A 14384-nucleotide genomic window follows, 5' to 3' on the forward strand; every position below is an offset into this window, starting at 1 on the left:
GTTGATATAATGGATAATGTTAATTATATCCAGATTTTTGTAGTGTTTTATTGTTTTTTCCGATCCATTTATGTGTATGAATATTAAAAAAAAAAAAAAAAAAGTGTACATTAGGGTGGTTTGGTGCATGCTATATTGCTATGTATAGGTAGTTTAAGCAAGCTAAGATCATATGCCCTCTCCAAGTTTATAGTTTCCATGCATGTGCTGCGTACATACAAAAAATAAAGATATATAAGTATTGGCTGGAGCCAAACTTGTGATCGGATCTATAGTTGATTTGATAATTACAAGATTTGAAGTCCAGCCTTTTACGTGAGCTATCTATTAGACTTGTTGGTTTAAGTCAACTAGCTGCCCTATATATTGACAATTTTGACAGTTTATCAATCTCAGGTCAGTTAATTGTGGTCATTTGCCCGCTAGGATCACATGGCAGGTTTTGTAAATGAAAGCTAAGTATTGTATATATATATATATTAAAGAGCACAGCCTCTCATCTAGCTTCCTATTTAATTGAATGCCATTTCTCATCAGTATTATCTATGAATTGGCTGCAGTAGCCACTGCAAACAAAATAGTCAATTAACTACAACAATGGAGTTTAGCCATCACCACCATAACCTGATTCTGGTTTGCAGTTTCTTTCTGGTGTTTTGTGTTGTTGCTTCTGAAGCAAGTCACCTTAAAAAGCATTTTTACAAGAAAGAATGCCCTTACGTGGAAGAAATCGCCCGGAGCATAACATGGCAGCACACCTCCAGTAACCCTCAACTCCCCGCCAAGCTTCTCAGATTGCACTTCCATGATTGCTTTGTCAGGGTGAGTACACAATTCGGGTGCGTTATAAGGTTTGACGGTTAATTCTAAGAAATTTTAGCCTGAAACTATTTAGCATGGCACACTCAACGAGCTGATTAGAGTCATATGTTGAGCATATAGATTGATGTTGTGTTTGGTGCAGGGATGCGATGGATCCATATTATTGGACTCGACGACGACCAACAAGGCAGAGAAAGCAGCATTCCCAAACCTGTCTCTCGCAGGTTTCGAGGTCATCGACGAAATCAAGGCTGCAATAGAAGTAGAATGTCCCGGGGTTGTTTCTTGTGCTGATATTGTAGCTTTGGCTGCTAGAGACTCGGTTTCGTATCAGGTAATGATTTGGCCTAGCTACAAAAAGTGTATGTACTTACTATGAACAAATTAAAACACTAAAAAACATGTATGGAGTTTTGATTTGCAGTTCAAGAAGAAGATGTGGTCTGTGCCAATGGGGAGAAGGGATGGGAGCATTTCACAAGCAAGCGAGGCCTTATCTAACCTTCCCTCACCCTCCTCTAACTTCTCCACCCTCGTTCAACGTTTTGCTAGTAAAGGGCTTGGTGTCCATGACCTAGTCATTTTATCCGGTACTTTACTCTTATCTAAATAGCATATCGGTATAAGCAAGTCAAGCTATATATATATATATATATATATATATATATATATAGGTTTCTGGTGAGTCCACCATGTTATATGAGTCCATGTGGACAGATTTGGTCCACTAATACTTGAGATCAATGACTTAGATTTGGCTAATTGTGTAACTGTGCACTCGCTTCAAGGAATACTATATTGTATTGAGATTGTCAATCACCCTTGCCACGTTTTTGCGGATCGCTTGGGAGGCGTTGGTGTCTTACTTAATAAAACATGACTCTCAACACCGGATATCTCGGCTCTTGCATCGATAAAGAGCATAGTGAAATGCAATACTTGGTGTGAATTGCAAAATCCCGTGAACCATCGAGTCTTTGAACGCAAATTGCGCCCGAAGCCGTCAGGTCGAGGGCAGGTCTGCCTGGGCGGCGTCACGCATCGCGTCGCCCCCTACTTGACCCTTGGTCGAGCGAGAGAAGTGGATGCTCGCCTCCCGTGCCCAACTCGTGGCGCAGCTGGCCTAAATGCGAGTCCTTGGTGACGGGACTTCACGTCGAGTGGTGTTCGTACCTAGTGTGTATATCTTCGCGTCGTGCCCCGTCGTTCTTGGGTGGATGATCCTAACAGTCAGATTTAAGTCATTGATCTCAAGCATTCAATGGTACAAATCTGTCCACACGGACTTATATAACAAGATGAAATCACTAGTCTATATATATAAAAGAAGTCAAATTTGGGACCAAGACAACTACCTGACTAATTTAGTTAGGGTTTCTCCCCAGTTACACATCTATCTCATGGGTGATGCTAAGTTGTAGCAGTTGTACGTAATATTAACATATGAAAATGTAGGTGGTCACACGATTGGTATGGGACATTGCAACCTATTCAGCAAAAGGCTATACAACTTCACAGGAAATGGAGATCAAGACCCATCCTTAAGCCCTTCGTATGCAGACGTGTTAAGAACAAAATGCAAGAACCTTAACGACACAAGTGCGGTGGAGATGGATCCCGGCAGCTCCCATGATTTCGATACCGACTACTTTGTCATCCTTAAGCAGAAAATGGGGCTGTTTCAATCTGACGCAGCCCTCCTTACAGATTTTCATGCCAGGAAGATTGTGGACAAAATGGTTGATCAAGATTTCTTCTTCAAATCCTTTGCTAATTCCATGGAAAAGATGGGAGCCATCCAAGTCCTCACTGGGAATTCTGGGGAAGTTCGCAAGAATTGCAGAGTTCCCAATTCTTAAATTAAATTAAAATTACCATGTTGATGTTCATCAATCACTTGTAACTTGGATGTCGGATTGAATTCGTTTCATCAAATAATTATAATTATAATATTATAATAATAATAACAGCATCAATGATATACTTCTTAATTAATCTTATTGATAAAAACTATATGTGTGTGTATCTTCAATGGCTTGCCATCTATCGTTGACCTATAAAGTCATACTATTAATTTATTCTTTGATTTAATGTGTTCCAGTGAAATTCGTCTTGTGATATAAGCCGTAAAGGATTATATGACGTGTAAGTAAACCAGTTTAGGTTAAGTTTAGGTTATGAATTGGCCAAGAAGACCAATAGACAGCTCTCGCAAGTCACAGCGAGTTGAACTGTCAGACTAATTTGGTTGATATTGCCTATAGTTTATTGATTTTATTCTATATCTAGCTTTGTTAGCTCTCAAAAATTGCTTCTAAAATTAGCAAAAGATACAACGATTCATGCATCAAATACAAAAATATATAATATTATGTATCATGTATAGTGTGCCGGCCACACCCATGCACTCAACATATATTTCGTAAATTTATAGCCATAATTTATAATCAATGAATGAAGATCATATGATATAAAAACTTTATTCTATATGGCATGGTATTATCATATAATATAAAAACGTTATTCAATACAATGCGTACGAGTATGTATACGACATGGTATATATTAAATAAAGGGTTGTTATTAGGCCACTAGTTAACGTTATTGCATAGTTTGCCCTTAATGAAAGTTCACAATACTTTACTACGATTCCGAAAACATAATTGAGAAACTCTATTAACAAATACTGCAATTTTCAACCATACAAAAGCAGCGGGAAATGAAGGGTTTTCAATCAAAAATATGTTTTCCAACGGCTAATAATATATAGTATTAGCAAAATTATAAATATTAGCCCGCCCGCGTGGACAGCTCAGTTGGGCTCCCGGCCTTGTGCACAGTATTCAGCTGAGTTACTATGATCTGTTGGGGCAGGCGTGAGACCTTGGGTCGAGGGTTCTAACTTTTTTTTTTTGAAGAAAGTTTAGTTTCTATGCGTGTGCTAAATACGCACTAAATGAAGCTATGCATTATTAAAATTTAAAAGCATATATATATATATGGTCTCCTCCCTCACTTGTTGCGGAAGATGAAACGAATGTGCCTTGCATTACAAGTCAGCTTGCTAGCTAATATACGCATTTAAAAACTAAAATGGCATTGTACGTGGCTTATTCATGGGCTTAATATACACTTAGAAAAACAGCAAATAAAATTAATAATGCAATATTTTACACAGATGATAATTGCGAGCTATTTTATGGCATTGCATACATGAATGCTATGTATCTGTGTCTATAAAATGGCATGAACCCACTGCACAAAATTAAACCTCAGATCGATAACTATAATAATGGAGTTTATAATCCCCCGCCGCCATCATTATCTGATCCTGGTTTGCAGCTTTCTCCTGGTATTTTGTGGTGTTGTTTCTGAAGCAGGTCCTCTGAAAAAGAATTTTTACAAGAAAGATTGCCCTCGCGTGGAAGAGATTGTTCAGAACATAACATGGCTGCGCACCTCCGACAACCTTGAACTGGCTGCCAAGTTTCTCAGGATGCACTTCCATGATTGTTTTGTCAGGGTGAGTATCTATATATATGTCATGTTTACAAATTAATTAAAGCTTTGGTGAATTTCATTCTACATAAATGCTATATGGTATTAGGCTGGAAATCTTGGGAGTGTAGTGAGATTTTTTTGCTGTGTTTGGTGCAGGGATGCGATGGATCCATATTGTTGGACTCAACTCCCACGAACAAAACGGAGAAAGAAGCAATCCCAAACAGGTCCCTAGCAGGGTATGATGTTATTGACGAAATTAAGGTTGCTGTAGAAGCTGAATGCCCTGGAATTGTTTCTTGTGCTGACATTTTAGCTTTGATTGCTCGGGACTCCGTTTCATTTCAAGTACTATATTTTCAAGTACCTTTAGATTTGCCCACAATTTATATTTGAGTATCAACTGATCGAGCATACTCGACCCGTGTGGACTATTTTCATCTCTATACATATGTGACAAAATACTAATAAATACATGTCCTTCAATTTGACAGTTCAAAACACCGATGTGGTCGGTGTTGATGGGAAGAAGGGATGGTAGCATTTCACAAGAAACTGAGGCCTTGGCAAACCTCCCCTCACCCTTCTCTAACTTTTCCACACTCCTTCAAAATTTTGCTAGTAAAGGACTTGATGTTCGTGATCTTGTTATTTTGTCAGGTATCTTACTCTTATTTAGACATTACAAAGTAATAATATGATACGTACTAATCGTTCCAAGATGCTCGCTTATTTGTTATGTTGTAGCGGCAGCTCCGTGCGTGAGCATTAAATGTCATTAAATAAAAGATGTTAATGATATATTATAAGCGTGTTAATTAATACATATGGGCTTCCGGATCTGAGTTATGACTTTCTTTCCAAAAGGTTAAATTCCTAATCCAAATATTTCCCATGTCCCGACCCGACAGAGCATCTAGGATGATCTGAGTCATTACTTGAACGACTTTATTGGGCTTCATAATTTCTTACATATTTTCTATGACTTAGGGCTTGGTAACCTAGTACCCAATAGACAAATTGCAAGAAATATAATGTTACCATATTGGGAATGTAGGTGGTCACACAATTGGTGTAGGGCATTGCAACATATTCAGCAACAGGCTGTACAACTTCACAGGAAAGGGAGATCAAGATCCATCCTTGAGCCCTTCATATGCAGACGTATTGAGAACAAAATGCAAGAATCTTCAAGACACAAGTGCAGTGGAGATGGACCCTAGCAGCTCCCAAGATTTCGATGCTAACTACTTTGTCATCCTTAAACAAAACATGGGAATGTTCGAATCCGACGCAGCACTTCTGACCGATGATAAGGCCAGCAGGATCGTTGACAAAATGGTTGATCAAGATTTCTTCTTCAAATCCTTTGCTAAGTCCATGGAAAATATGGGAGCCATCCAAGTCCTCACTGGAACTTCTGGAGAGGTTAGAAAGAATTGCAGAGTTCGCAATTCATAGAATTATCGAGAGTCAAATTCGGACTCATCGTGTAATAGTGTGACATCAAATTAAACGTGATAATAAAACTCATTCTACATTTGATATCACAAATAAATTATAGGCCCTGTTTGGTAAATGGTCGTTAGCTGATTGGGTTGGCTGTTTGGGTTAGAAGGTATGATTTGTTGATAACATTAGTTAATTGTAGAAAGTTGTTTGATAGATTAGCTGTTAGCTGATAGCTGTTTGGTATGATTTCTTTTCTCAAAAAGCTAATTGAAAAGGCTGTTTTGAATAGCCTTTTGAATTTTAACATTTTGGAGTTACAAAAAACTTATTAACCAAACAACTGGTCAAATAAGTTAAAATTAGCTGATAGGCTGATTATTTATCAAACAAGGCCAAAATATATATTGAATTATTGACAATAGCATTCTCCTATTTATGTGTCATTCACTCAACTATTAATCAGGCATATTTTTGGTTCCTATTGGGCCAACTTAATATGGTATATATGACATAAACTCTTTTATAGCTAATTAGTATTTTCACACATGTGATACGATGCACGTGCATGTCATGTGCGATGTACGTGCATTTCACGTGCGATGCACATGCATTTCACTTGCGTTGCACATAATGGATTTGTTATAATATTTTGCGATGCACATGCATTTTTGTATGATTTCTCCCACGCGAAAACACATTTTTTCGTAGAAATTCAAGGTCAGGGAGTTGTTCCTGCGACAGGGAAGGTGCCAAAAGCTTTACCAAGTTAATTAGACTGTTTATTTTTGAGCTAAGAAAATAATTGGGCTGTGTATTTCCCTCATCACTCAGTAGGTACTATGTATTAACAGGTTTAATTAATTTCTTTAATCTGGAAATGCCGGCTCCGCAGGTGGTCACACCAATTTGTTCAGCAGGAAAGGGAGATGAAGACCCATCCTTGAACCCTTCATATGCAGACATGTTAATTAAGAACAAAATGCAAGAATCTTGACTTGTCATGGAACTAATATACCCTTAGAAAAACAGCAAAATTAATAATGCAATATTTTACACAGATGATAATTGGGCTATTTTATTGCATTGCATACATGAATGCTGTGTATCTGTGTCTATAAAATGGCATGAACCCACTGCATAAAATTAAACCTCGATCAGATCGATAACTACAATAATGGAGTTTATAAGCCCCATCCACCATCATTATCCGATCCTGGTTTGCAGCTTTCTTCTGGTATTTTGTGGTGTTGTTTCTGAAGCAGGTCCTCTGAAACAGAATTTTTATAAGAAAGATTGCCTCGTGTGGAAGAGATTGTTCAGAACATAACATGGCGGCGCACCCCCGACAATATACATATATATAATATTTGTTTTGAGGAGTACTATAAATTAAAATGAAAATTATTATGACACCTTACTCTTATTGATTTATTTACACTTGTGTATTGTGATTAATATAGATCAAATAATGAGTAACCACCTATATGAAAAAATATATATATGAAGTATTAATTCATGCCCTAAATATATATATATATATATATATATATATATATAGCTTCTATAACTCGATCATATACACATTTTCTCACTGCAGTTCACACCTTCCATTCACACATAACAAATAGCATAAAGTTTGGTCTCCCCCACAGTTCGGTTATCTTAAATGTAATGTTGATGCAGCAGTATTTGATGATGGTGCAGGTTATGGTGTAGTGCTTCGGGATCATGATGGAAGGTTTGTGGCGGCTAAATCCTGTCGTTTATCACCTGTTCGCGATCCTTTCATGGCTGAAGCGCTAGCAGTTAAGGAAGCTCTGTCTTGGATTAAAGATGTTGGCTATGATAATGTTATTATTGAAACTGATTGTTTAAATTTTTGCCTTGCTTGCTTGCAAAAAAAAAATAAAATTGTCTTGCTTTTAATTCTCGAACTTTAGACTTTTCATATGTTGGTTTTATTGTTAAGCATTGCCATTCTTTGGCTATGGACATTGGGAACGTTTCTGTTCGCCATGTCAAGAGGTTAGTGAATCATGTGGTTCATGTGCTTGCACGGGCAACTATTTTGGCCTTGGTTCGTGGGTTTCTATCCCTCCTGATTGTATCACTGAGTTATTGATTTATTAATGATATTTGCTCTCGTATTTTCAAAAAAACAAATAGTATAAAAAAAAATTGTTGGTAGAAGAATTTACATATATGCATAATCATATGTTGTGTGGTTGCGTAAAAGAATGTTATATAGTCCAATTGTTTCCAGGACGAGGAGTATTATTAGTATTTTCACCGGTGTTGCACATGTGTTGTACGTCCATTTCACATGCGCGATATGTGCGTTTCATGTGCATTGCACATAATGAATTTGTTATAATATCTGTGCATTTGTTATAATATTTTAAGATATTTGAGTTGATATACAATTATATAAATTATAACAATGAATATTATATAGTGCAATTGATAAACTAGGTTGGATCAATTATGTTTTATGATATTATCCTTTGTCGAAGGAGCAACTCCCCTTACCCTCAATTTATAAAAAAAACTGTGCCATCGCCTGGGAAAAATCGTTCAGAACATAACATGGGAACACACACCTAGCCAAGAAACTGAACCAAATAATAATGTTATTAATTACCATCAATTGAGACTTACTAATAATTAACCGGCCAGTAAATAATGTTAAATGCTTTCACTTTTATTTTCCCTACTACTAAGCTTTTGTGTCACTAATCAAATTCAAGAGTTGTGTATCTAGTCTAGATTTTAAAAGAAAAAAGGAAGCTTTGATTAATATGCTTTGTGGTTGCGTAAAAGAATGGTCTTTTTTTTTTTTTTTTGGGTTGTATAGCTAGTATAAAATGCCAATGGAGGTGATCAAGGATTCATTATTCCTCATCAGATAATATAGTTATTCATTCATCACCCAACAATCTAAGCTTTAGCTGCAACTAGTATTTTCACCCGTGCGTTGCACGAAATGAATTTGTTATAATATGTTAAGAATATTTGGATCGATATACAATTATGTAAATTATAACAACGAATATTATATAGTGCAATTGATGAAATGGATTGGATCGATTATGTTTTCTAGAATATAGCAATTTTGTTATTTTGAATAAAAAGAAAAACAAAGAAAACATAATATCATCTATTACATTTACACATTATTGAAAACCTCTTTATAGACGACATTGGTAGTAGCAACACAATCTTGTCCATCCTCGTCTAGAGCTATCACCTTCAGGCCATCAGGATGAGTGACTCGGGAAAAAGCCACGTACAATTGTCCGTGATTAAAGACTGGTTTTTTAAGCAATAACCCAACATGTGTTAGTGTTTGGCCTTGACTTTTGTTGATAGTCATGGCATATGCAAGCATCAAGGGGAATTGTTTACGCTGGAACTTGAAGGGTAATCTCGTATCAGAAGGAGTGAGAGACATTCGGGGGATTAGAACTTTGGTTCCTTTATGTGTTCCATTAACTACTCTTGCTTCCACAATGTGATCTGTCAATCTTGTGACGATGAGCCGCGTCCCATTACAAAGACCAAGAGAGTAGTCTATGTTCCGCAATAACATAACAGGTGCACCGACCTTTAATGTCAATGAATGATTAGGAAGACCCGACAATCTCAAACTATTTAAGAATTCAGGAGTGTGTACTTCTGATAGATTTTCACCGCCTGATTCTGCCTTACACAAAGAGTCACAACTCAAATATGTCCGTCCTTCTACAGTATTCATCTCGCACATGTACTGATTAATTTGATCAACGACATCTAAAGTCGGTGAGAGGATCGCTTGGCCTTCTAGCTGTGACTCATCAAGCGTGCCATATCTCGAGCTTGGGAATGTGCTCTCCACTATAGTTGCTATGGGATCGTGTCCACACTTCAACAAAAATTGTGGTGGAATATCGATCTCAGATAAACCGCCGTTTACAACCCCAGCAATCCCATCTCCGATGTCTGCAATCCATTTTGAAAACCAATCAACCATATGTCTATCTTCCTCTGAAGCTAAGGTCCATAATCTCAAGTTCTTGGTGAGCCTTAATACCTTGCAATTTGTCCAAAGATACGAAGAATTAATAGTTGCTCCGACAATTACTGGTCTCGTTGCTTTCGGAATAACAGGTAGGATCTGTCTAAAATCACCACCCAAAACTACTGTCTTTCCACCAAAAGTTTTTTTAGCACTACCCGGTATAGTGAACCTCAATAGATCCCTCATGGTTTTGTCCAAAGCCTCAAAACAATATTTGTGCATCATCGGTGCTTCATCCCATATTATCAATTTGCTCCTTATTATAAGCTTGGCAATGTCACTACCTTGCGATATGTTGCACGTGGAATCTTCGTTCAAAGAGAGCGGTATTACGAATCTAGAATGCGCCGTCCTACCTCCCGGTAAGAGCAAAGATGCTATTCCACTGGAAGCAACATTCAGAACAATATCACCGCGACTCCTTATCTTTGACGATAACGTTCTCCACAGAAACGTCTTGCATGTTCCTCCGTAACCATACACAAAGAACAATCCACCTCCATTGGAATCAATATCATTCATGACAGATTCATAAACATTCTTTTGCTCATCAGTCAATTGTGTTACCAATGTTTCATGCTCTGTCTTCAACGATTCCTTGTCATATGCCAACTCTTCAGCTATCAACATGTTTTCACTCAAACACATGCTACTTTCGTCTGGAATTGGCATTTCTGGAAAGTCCTTTAGGCTTTTCCCCCACAAAGATAGTAACTTCTCCAATTCCACCAAAGCGAACTGTTTTTTATCTAAATCCGATAACATCAACTCTAAAAAACCCAAAAAAAAAAAAAAGAAACCAAAAAACAACAAATTAGTTTATTTATAAATAATGAAAATCAAATAACAAAGTTGAATTTATAGATTGTAGCTCAATATACCTGAATTCTGCATGACACGTCGACGCTGAACCTGTGCATCCTCGGCAAGAAATTCCCAAANGATCAATGCGTCAATTTCGTTCGCAGAATTTGGCCTATTCATTCTTTTGGCAAATAGCAAGATATGCGCGTGAGGGAGACCTCTTTTTTTGAAATTCAATCGTGTAGATAACTGCAAAGATAATACAAAAATGACCAATTAAAGTTTATAAAGGAAAATTAGAATTGATGATGGCAAATTCAATTATGTATGATCTCAAATACCTCCACATATATCGCCAAACAACTTGTCTGTTTTGATGTCTTCAATCATCGCATCAAGTTTCATCTTAAACACACGACAAATGATGTCAGGTCTATCATCTGCTTTAAGGCCACGGTGTGTAACATACCGTTCAATCTCAGGCCACTTTGGGTTGCTAGTGAATGTAATGAATATGTGTGGATAACCGATGTGCTTGCATATTGCCATAGCATCTTGATAGTTTTGAATCATATACCTAGCTCCACCTGTGAATGATGATGGGAGTATAATTCTTTTACCTCGAGCTGCAGGGTCTAATTCTCCTCTTGTCAATGCATCGCTCAACCCTTGATAAGCTTCACAACGCAACGCCTTCTGATGAGTTCTAATGTAGATCAAGCGTGCAGATTCAATCATTGTATACGCATCAACCAAGAATTGTTGGAATAACCTCCTAGAATACAACAATGTATGCTTCTCATTTACCTTCTCATGTATATAAAATGAGAAATACTCTTTAGGGCTAATTCTTATCCTTCCACGAGGATGACATTGACGCCATGCATCAGAGAATATAATGTCTTCGCGATAGCCATCTTCACCGTAGGGGAACAATAAAGGGTACTGTAGTGGCAGATATGCGGGGTTCAATTGATTTATTCTCTTCAACTGTCCAGTTCTGGTCTCAATCAATATGTCTAGATCTCCCATTGATGGGTCAATATCCCCGACAATAAGTGCAGCTACCTCATGAGCGGTAGGTAAATTGTAGGTCCTTCCATCTTTGTTCCGCTTGCCTATTAAATTCATCTTAACCTCAATAACTGGATTAGATTGGATCTCAGTTCTTGCCATTTTGAAATAGTTGACCAAGACATTATTTTGGTCTAGCATGTTCTTCAATTTGACAACAATCTCTTCATTGATATCCCCTAAATTACTTTCCCCTCTGTATACGAAAAAAAGGGAATAGATAAATAATAGTTAAATATCTAAGTGGAATGCCAAAAAAAAGAAAGAAAGTAATTTTTATTTTACCTGACAGAATTGATGCGGTTCTTAATCTCGTTATCTGTGTCGTAAATATATAGTTGCACAAATTTTGGCATCGAACCATCTATTGGAACCAAGCTTCCAATGCAGTGATAATTTTGACCACTAATCCTAAACACTGGAGGAGCATTACCAGTGTTGAGTGACCTATCAATTCTACCGCCCAAAGACGTGAAGCAGAACATGCTGTTATACCTTCGAATATTACTAAGGAAGTGTTTGCTCTGTTCAGTATCACCAAAGTATAGCCTCTGCAGCACATGAGGAGGATCCTTCATGCGAGGTAATTGGATTTTGCCCTCATAGCAACACTTTGTGTATTTTGGCAATGCGCATGTTACATTTTGATTAGAGCGCTCTTGCCACCAAAATAAAGCCCCACAATAATTACACGAATGAATAGGATCTCCAAGGTCAAAATAACAATCTGGTAACGTAAAGAATACAATGAATACACATTATTTAAATTTTGAAAAAATGAACAGAACAAACTTTTATATTTTAAAAAAGGAAAACTGACCATATCCATTATTTTGAGTCTCAACCAGTCGTGAATCATTGTTTAAATTCGTCTCATTTGTTCTTGACGATGACCTACTGGAATTTCTTACAATTGATCGCGGAACACGATTACGTCGACGATGCGTTTCTGTTTCCACTTTAATAAAATACAATGAATTGTTAAATAATATTAGGAATTCTTATTTTAAGTAATTTTTATTTAGGCAAATTGCATAAAAAAAAAAAGGCAAACCAGTATTCCAATCAATATGTTTTCCAATAAGTTTACAAATTGCATGCTAAATTGCTAACGTAAAAATAATAATAACACAAGTAAAAAACGGTGGATACATGCATAAGGAAAGTAATTTTTATTTTTTTAATTTAAATAATAACACGGATACATGCATAAGGAAAGTAATTTTTATTTTGTTAATTTAAATAATAACACAGGTAAATAATATTAGGTAGGAATTCTTAAAAAATGTAAATTGCATATAAAATAAGACAAATTGCATGCTAAATTGCTAACTTAAGGCAAATTGCATAAAAGAAAAATGGAAAAGGGTCAAATAAGCCCCTTAATATTATACCAAAAGTCAATTAGGTAACTGAAATTATGAGTTCATGTATTTAATTGCACCTTTCGAAAGTTGAGGGACCTAATTGACTTTTGATATAATGTTAAGGGGCTTATTTGACCCTTTTCCCAAAGAGAAAAAAAAGACAAATTATTATTCCAATTAATATGTCTACCAATAAGTTCACAAATTGCATGCTAAATTCTAACAAAAAGGCAAATTGCATACTAAAAAAAATGTAAATTATTATTCCAATCAATATGTCATCCAATCAATGAGCCTATTTTTCAAAATTTTCAAATAAACTTCTTATCTAATGAATTCCAGTACCACTATATAGAGCATGCAACCAACTAAAAATTTTCAAAAAGTTGTAAACAGGCACTGGGAATAACAAAAGGCAAAAACCATACTGAAGTATAAATTACCGTTCGTAACATCAGCTAATGGTTGGCGTGATGAAGACATTGAAGTTGGCATATTTGGCGTATTTAATGAATGCTCATTAGACGGTGAGAACATGTTATTCATATCAACTGCAATTTTTTTTTTATAAACATATATATCACATTGATCGTATAGAATTTATTTTTATTCAAGCATATATAACAACACATTTACTATATACAACAAATGAAGAAATATGTACTGAACTAATAGAGAAAATTCTTACCATCTGTGACGACAGTCGAGGGTGTGAAGGAACCAATTGTACTATTCAATTCATATAAACTTGGGTTGCTAGCAACTGCAATTTTTTTGCAAAATAAATAATTGCATCAAATAAAGACAAAATAATATTAATACATCAAAATAAAACTATTATTGAATATATAAAATAAGATTAAAATATTATTTTAGTCGAAATGGAAAATAAGATCATTTGAATATAACATATACCATTTGTGATTGCACTTAATGATGGACTTTGATGAGCATTAACTGCAACAATTTAACCGAACAAATCAATCAAAATTTGCATATAATTTAACCTATTATGTTACATTATATTATATTATATTTTTGAATAGTAGTACCTTTGTTGGGTGTATTAATAGGTGTTGATGGAGAGCAAACCGTAAATCCACCAAACAATGCTTCATTACCAGCTACTGCAGTTATTTATATTGAAGCAAAAAAATTTATGACTGCATTTTATATAGAAAAAAATAGGCGCGTAGGTTATTAAAAAAATGCTCACCGTTAAATCTCGGATGAACTGGATTAAATGGTGAAGAACCAACAGTTGCTTGTAATGCCAACTCATTTTCTAAAATACAAAATAAAAAAAA

The 14384-nt window shown here is 36.0% G+C and overlaps 2 protein-coding genes and 1 non-coding gene across 3 annotated transcripts; 2 read left to right on the top strand and 1 right to left on the bottom strand.

The window, feature by feature from the left end:
* Positions 1-190: 190 nt before the first annotated feature.
* LOC116004132 (peroxidase 10-like) lies at positions 191-7897 on the top strand. The gene is made up of 10 exons (XM_031244063.1): positions 191-315; positions 397-822; positions 965-1156; positions 1247-1412; positions 2278-2676; positions 4203-4345; positions 4480-4671; positions 4818-4983; positions 5381-5762; positions 7846-7897. Exons 2-10 carry the CDS (start codon positions 598-600, stop codon positions 7895-7897), a joined length of 1917 nt encoding a protein of 638 aa, XP_031099923.1. The 5' UTR covers positions 191-315; positions 397-597.
* Positions 1701-1856, top strand: LOC116005385. Its single transcript, XR_004094966.1, has one exon. It is a non-coding gene; the product is annotated as a 5.8S ribosomal RNA (ribosomal RNA).
* A 3072-nt stretch (positions 7898-10969) lies between the features above and the next one.
* On the bottom strand, positions 10970-12288 carry LOC116004133. Its single transcript, XM_031244064.1, has 2 exons — positions 11996-12288; positions 10970-11906 (listed from the first exon to the last, which is right to left on the bottom strand). The coding sequence occupies exons 1-2, from the start codon at positions 12286-12288 to the stop codon at positions 10970-10972; spliced, it is 1230 nt and encodes a 409-aa protein (XP_031099924.1).
* Between the last annotated feature and the right edge of the window lie 2096 nt (positions 12289-14384).

The sequence above is a fragment of the Ipomoea triloba genome, chromosome 14, assembly GCF_003576645.1.
Source record: "Ipomoea triloba cultivar NCNSP0323 chromosome 14, ASM357664v1".
NCBI lineage: Eukaryota > Viridiplantae > Streptophyta > Magnoliopsida > Solanales > Convolvulaceae > Ipomoea > Ipomoea triloba.

Coding starts and splice junctions, on each gene's coding strand:
- LOC116004132 (XM_031244063.1), top strand. CDS start 598: ATGGAGTTTAGCCATCACCACCATAACCTGATTCTGGTTTGCAGTTTC. Junction 2,677..4,202: donor GAATTGCAGAGTTCCCAATT/CTTAAATTAAAT, acceptor TTTCTGAAGCAG/GTCCTCTGAAAAAGAATTTT. Junction 4,346..4,479: donor TCCATGATTGTTTTGTCAGG/GTGAGTATCTAT, acceptor TGTTTGGTGCAG/GGATGCGATGGATCCATATT.
- LOC116004133 (XM_031244064.1), bottom strand. CDS start 12,288: ATGAAGGATCCTCCTCATGTGCTGCAGAGGCTATACTTTGGTGATACT. Junction 11,907..11,995: donor AACCGCATCAATTCTGTCAG/GTAAAATAAAAA, acceptor TTTCGTATACAG/AGGGGAAAGTAATTTAGGGG.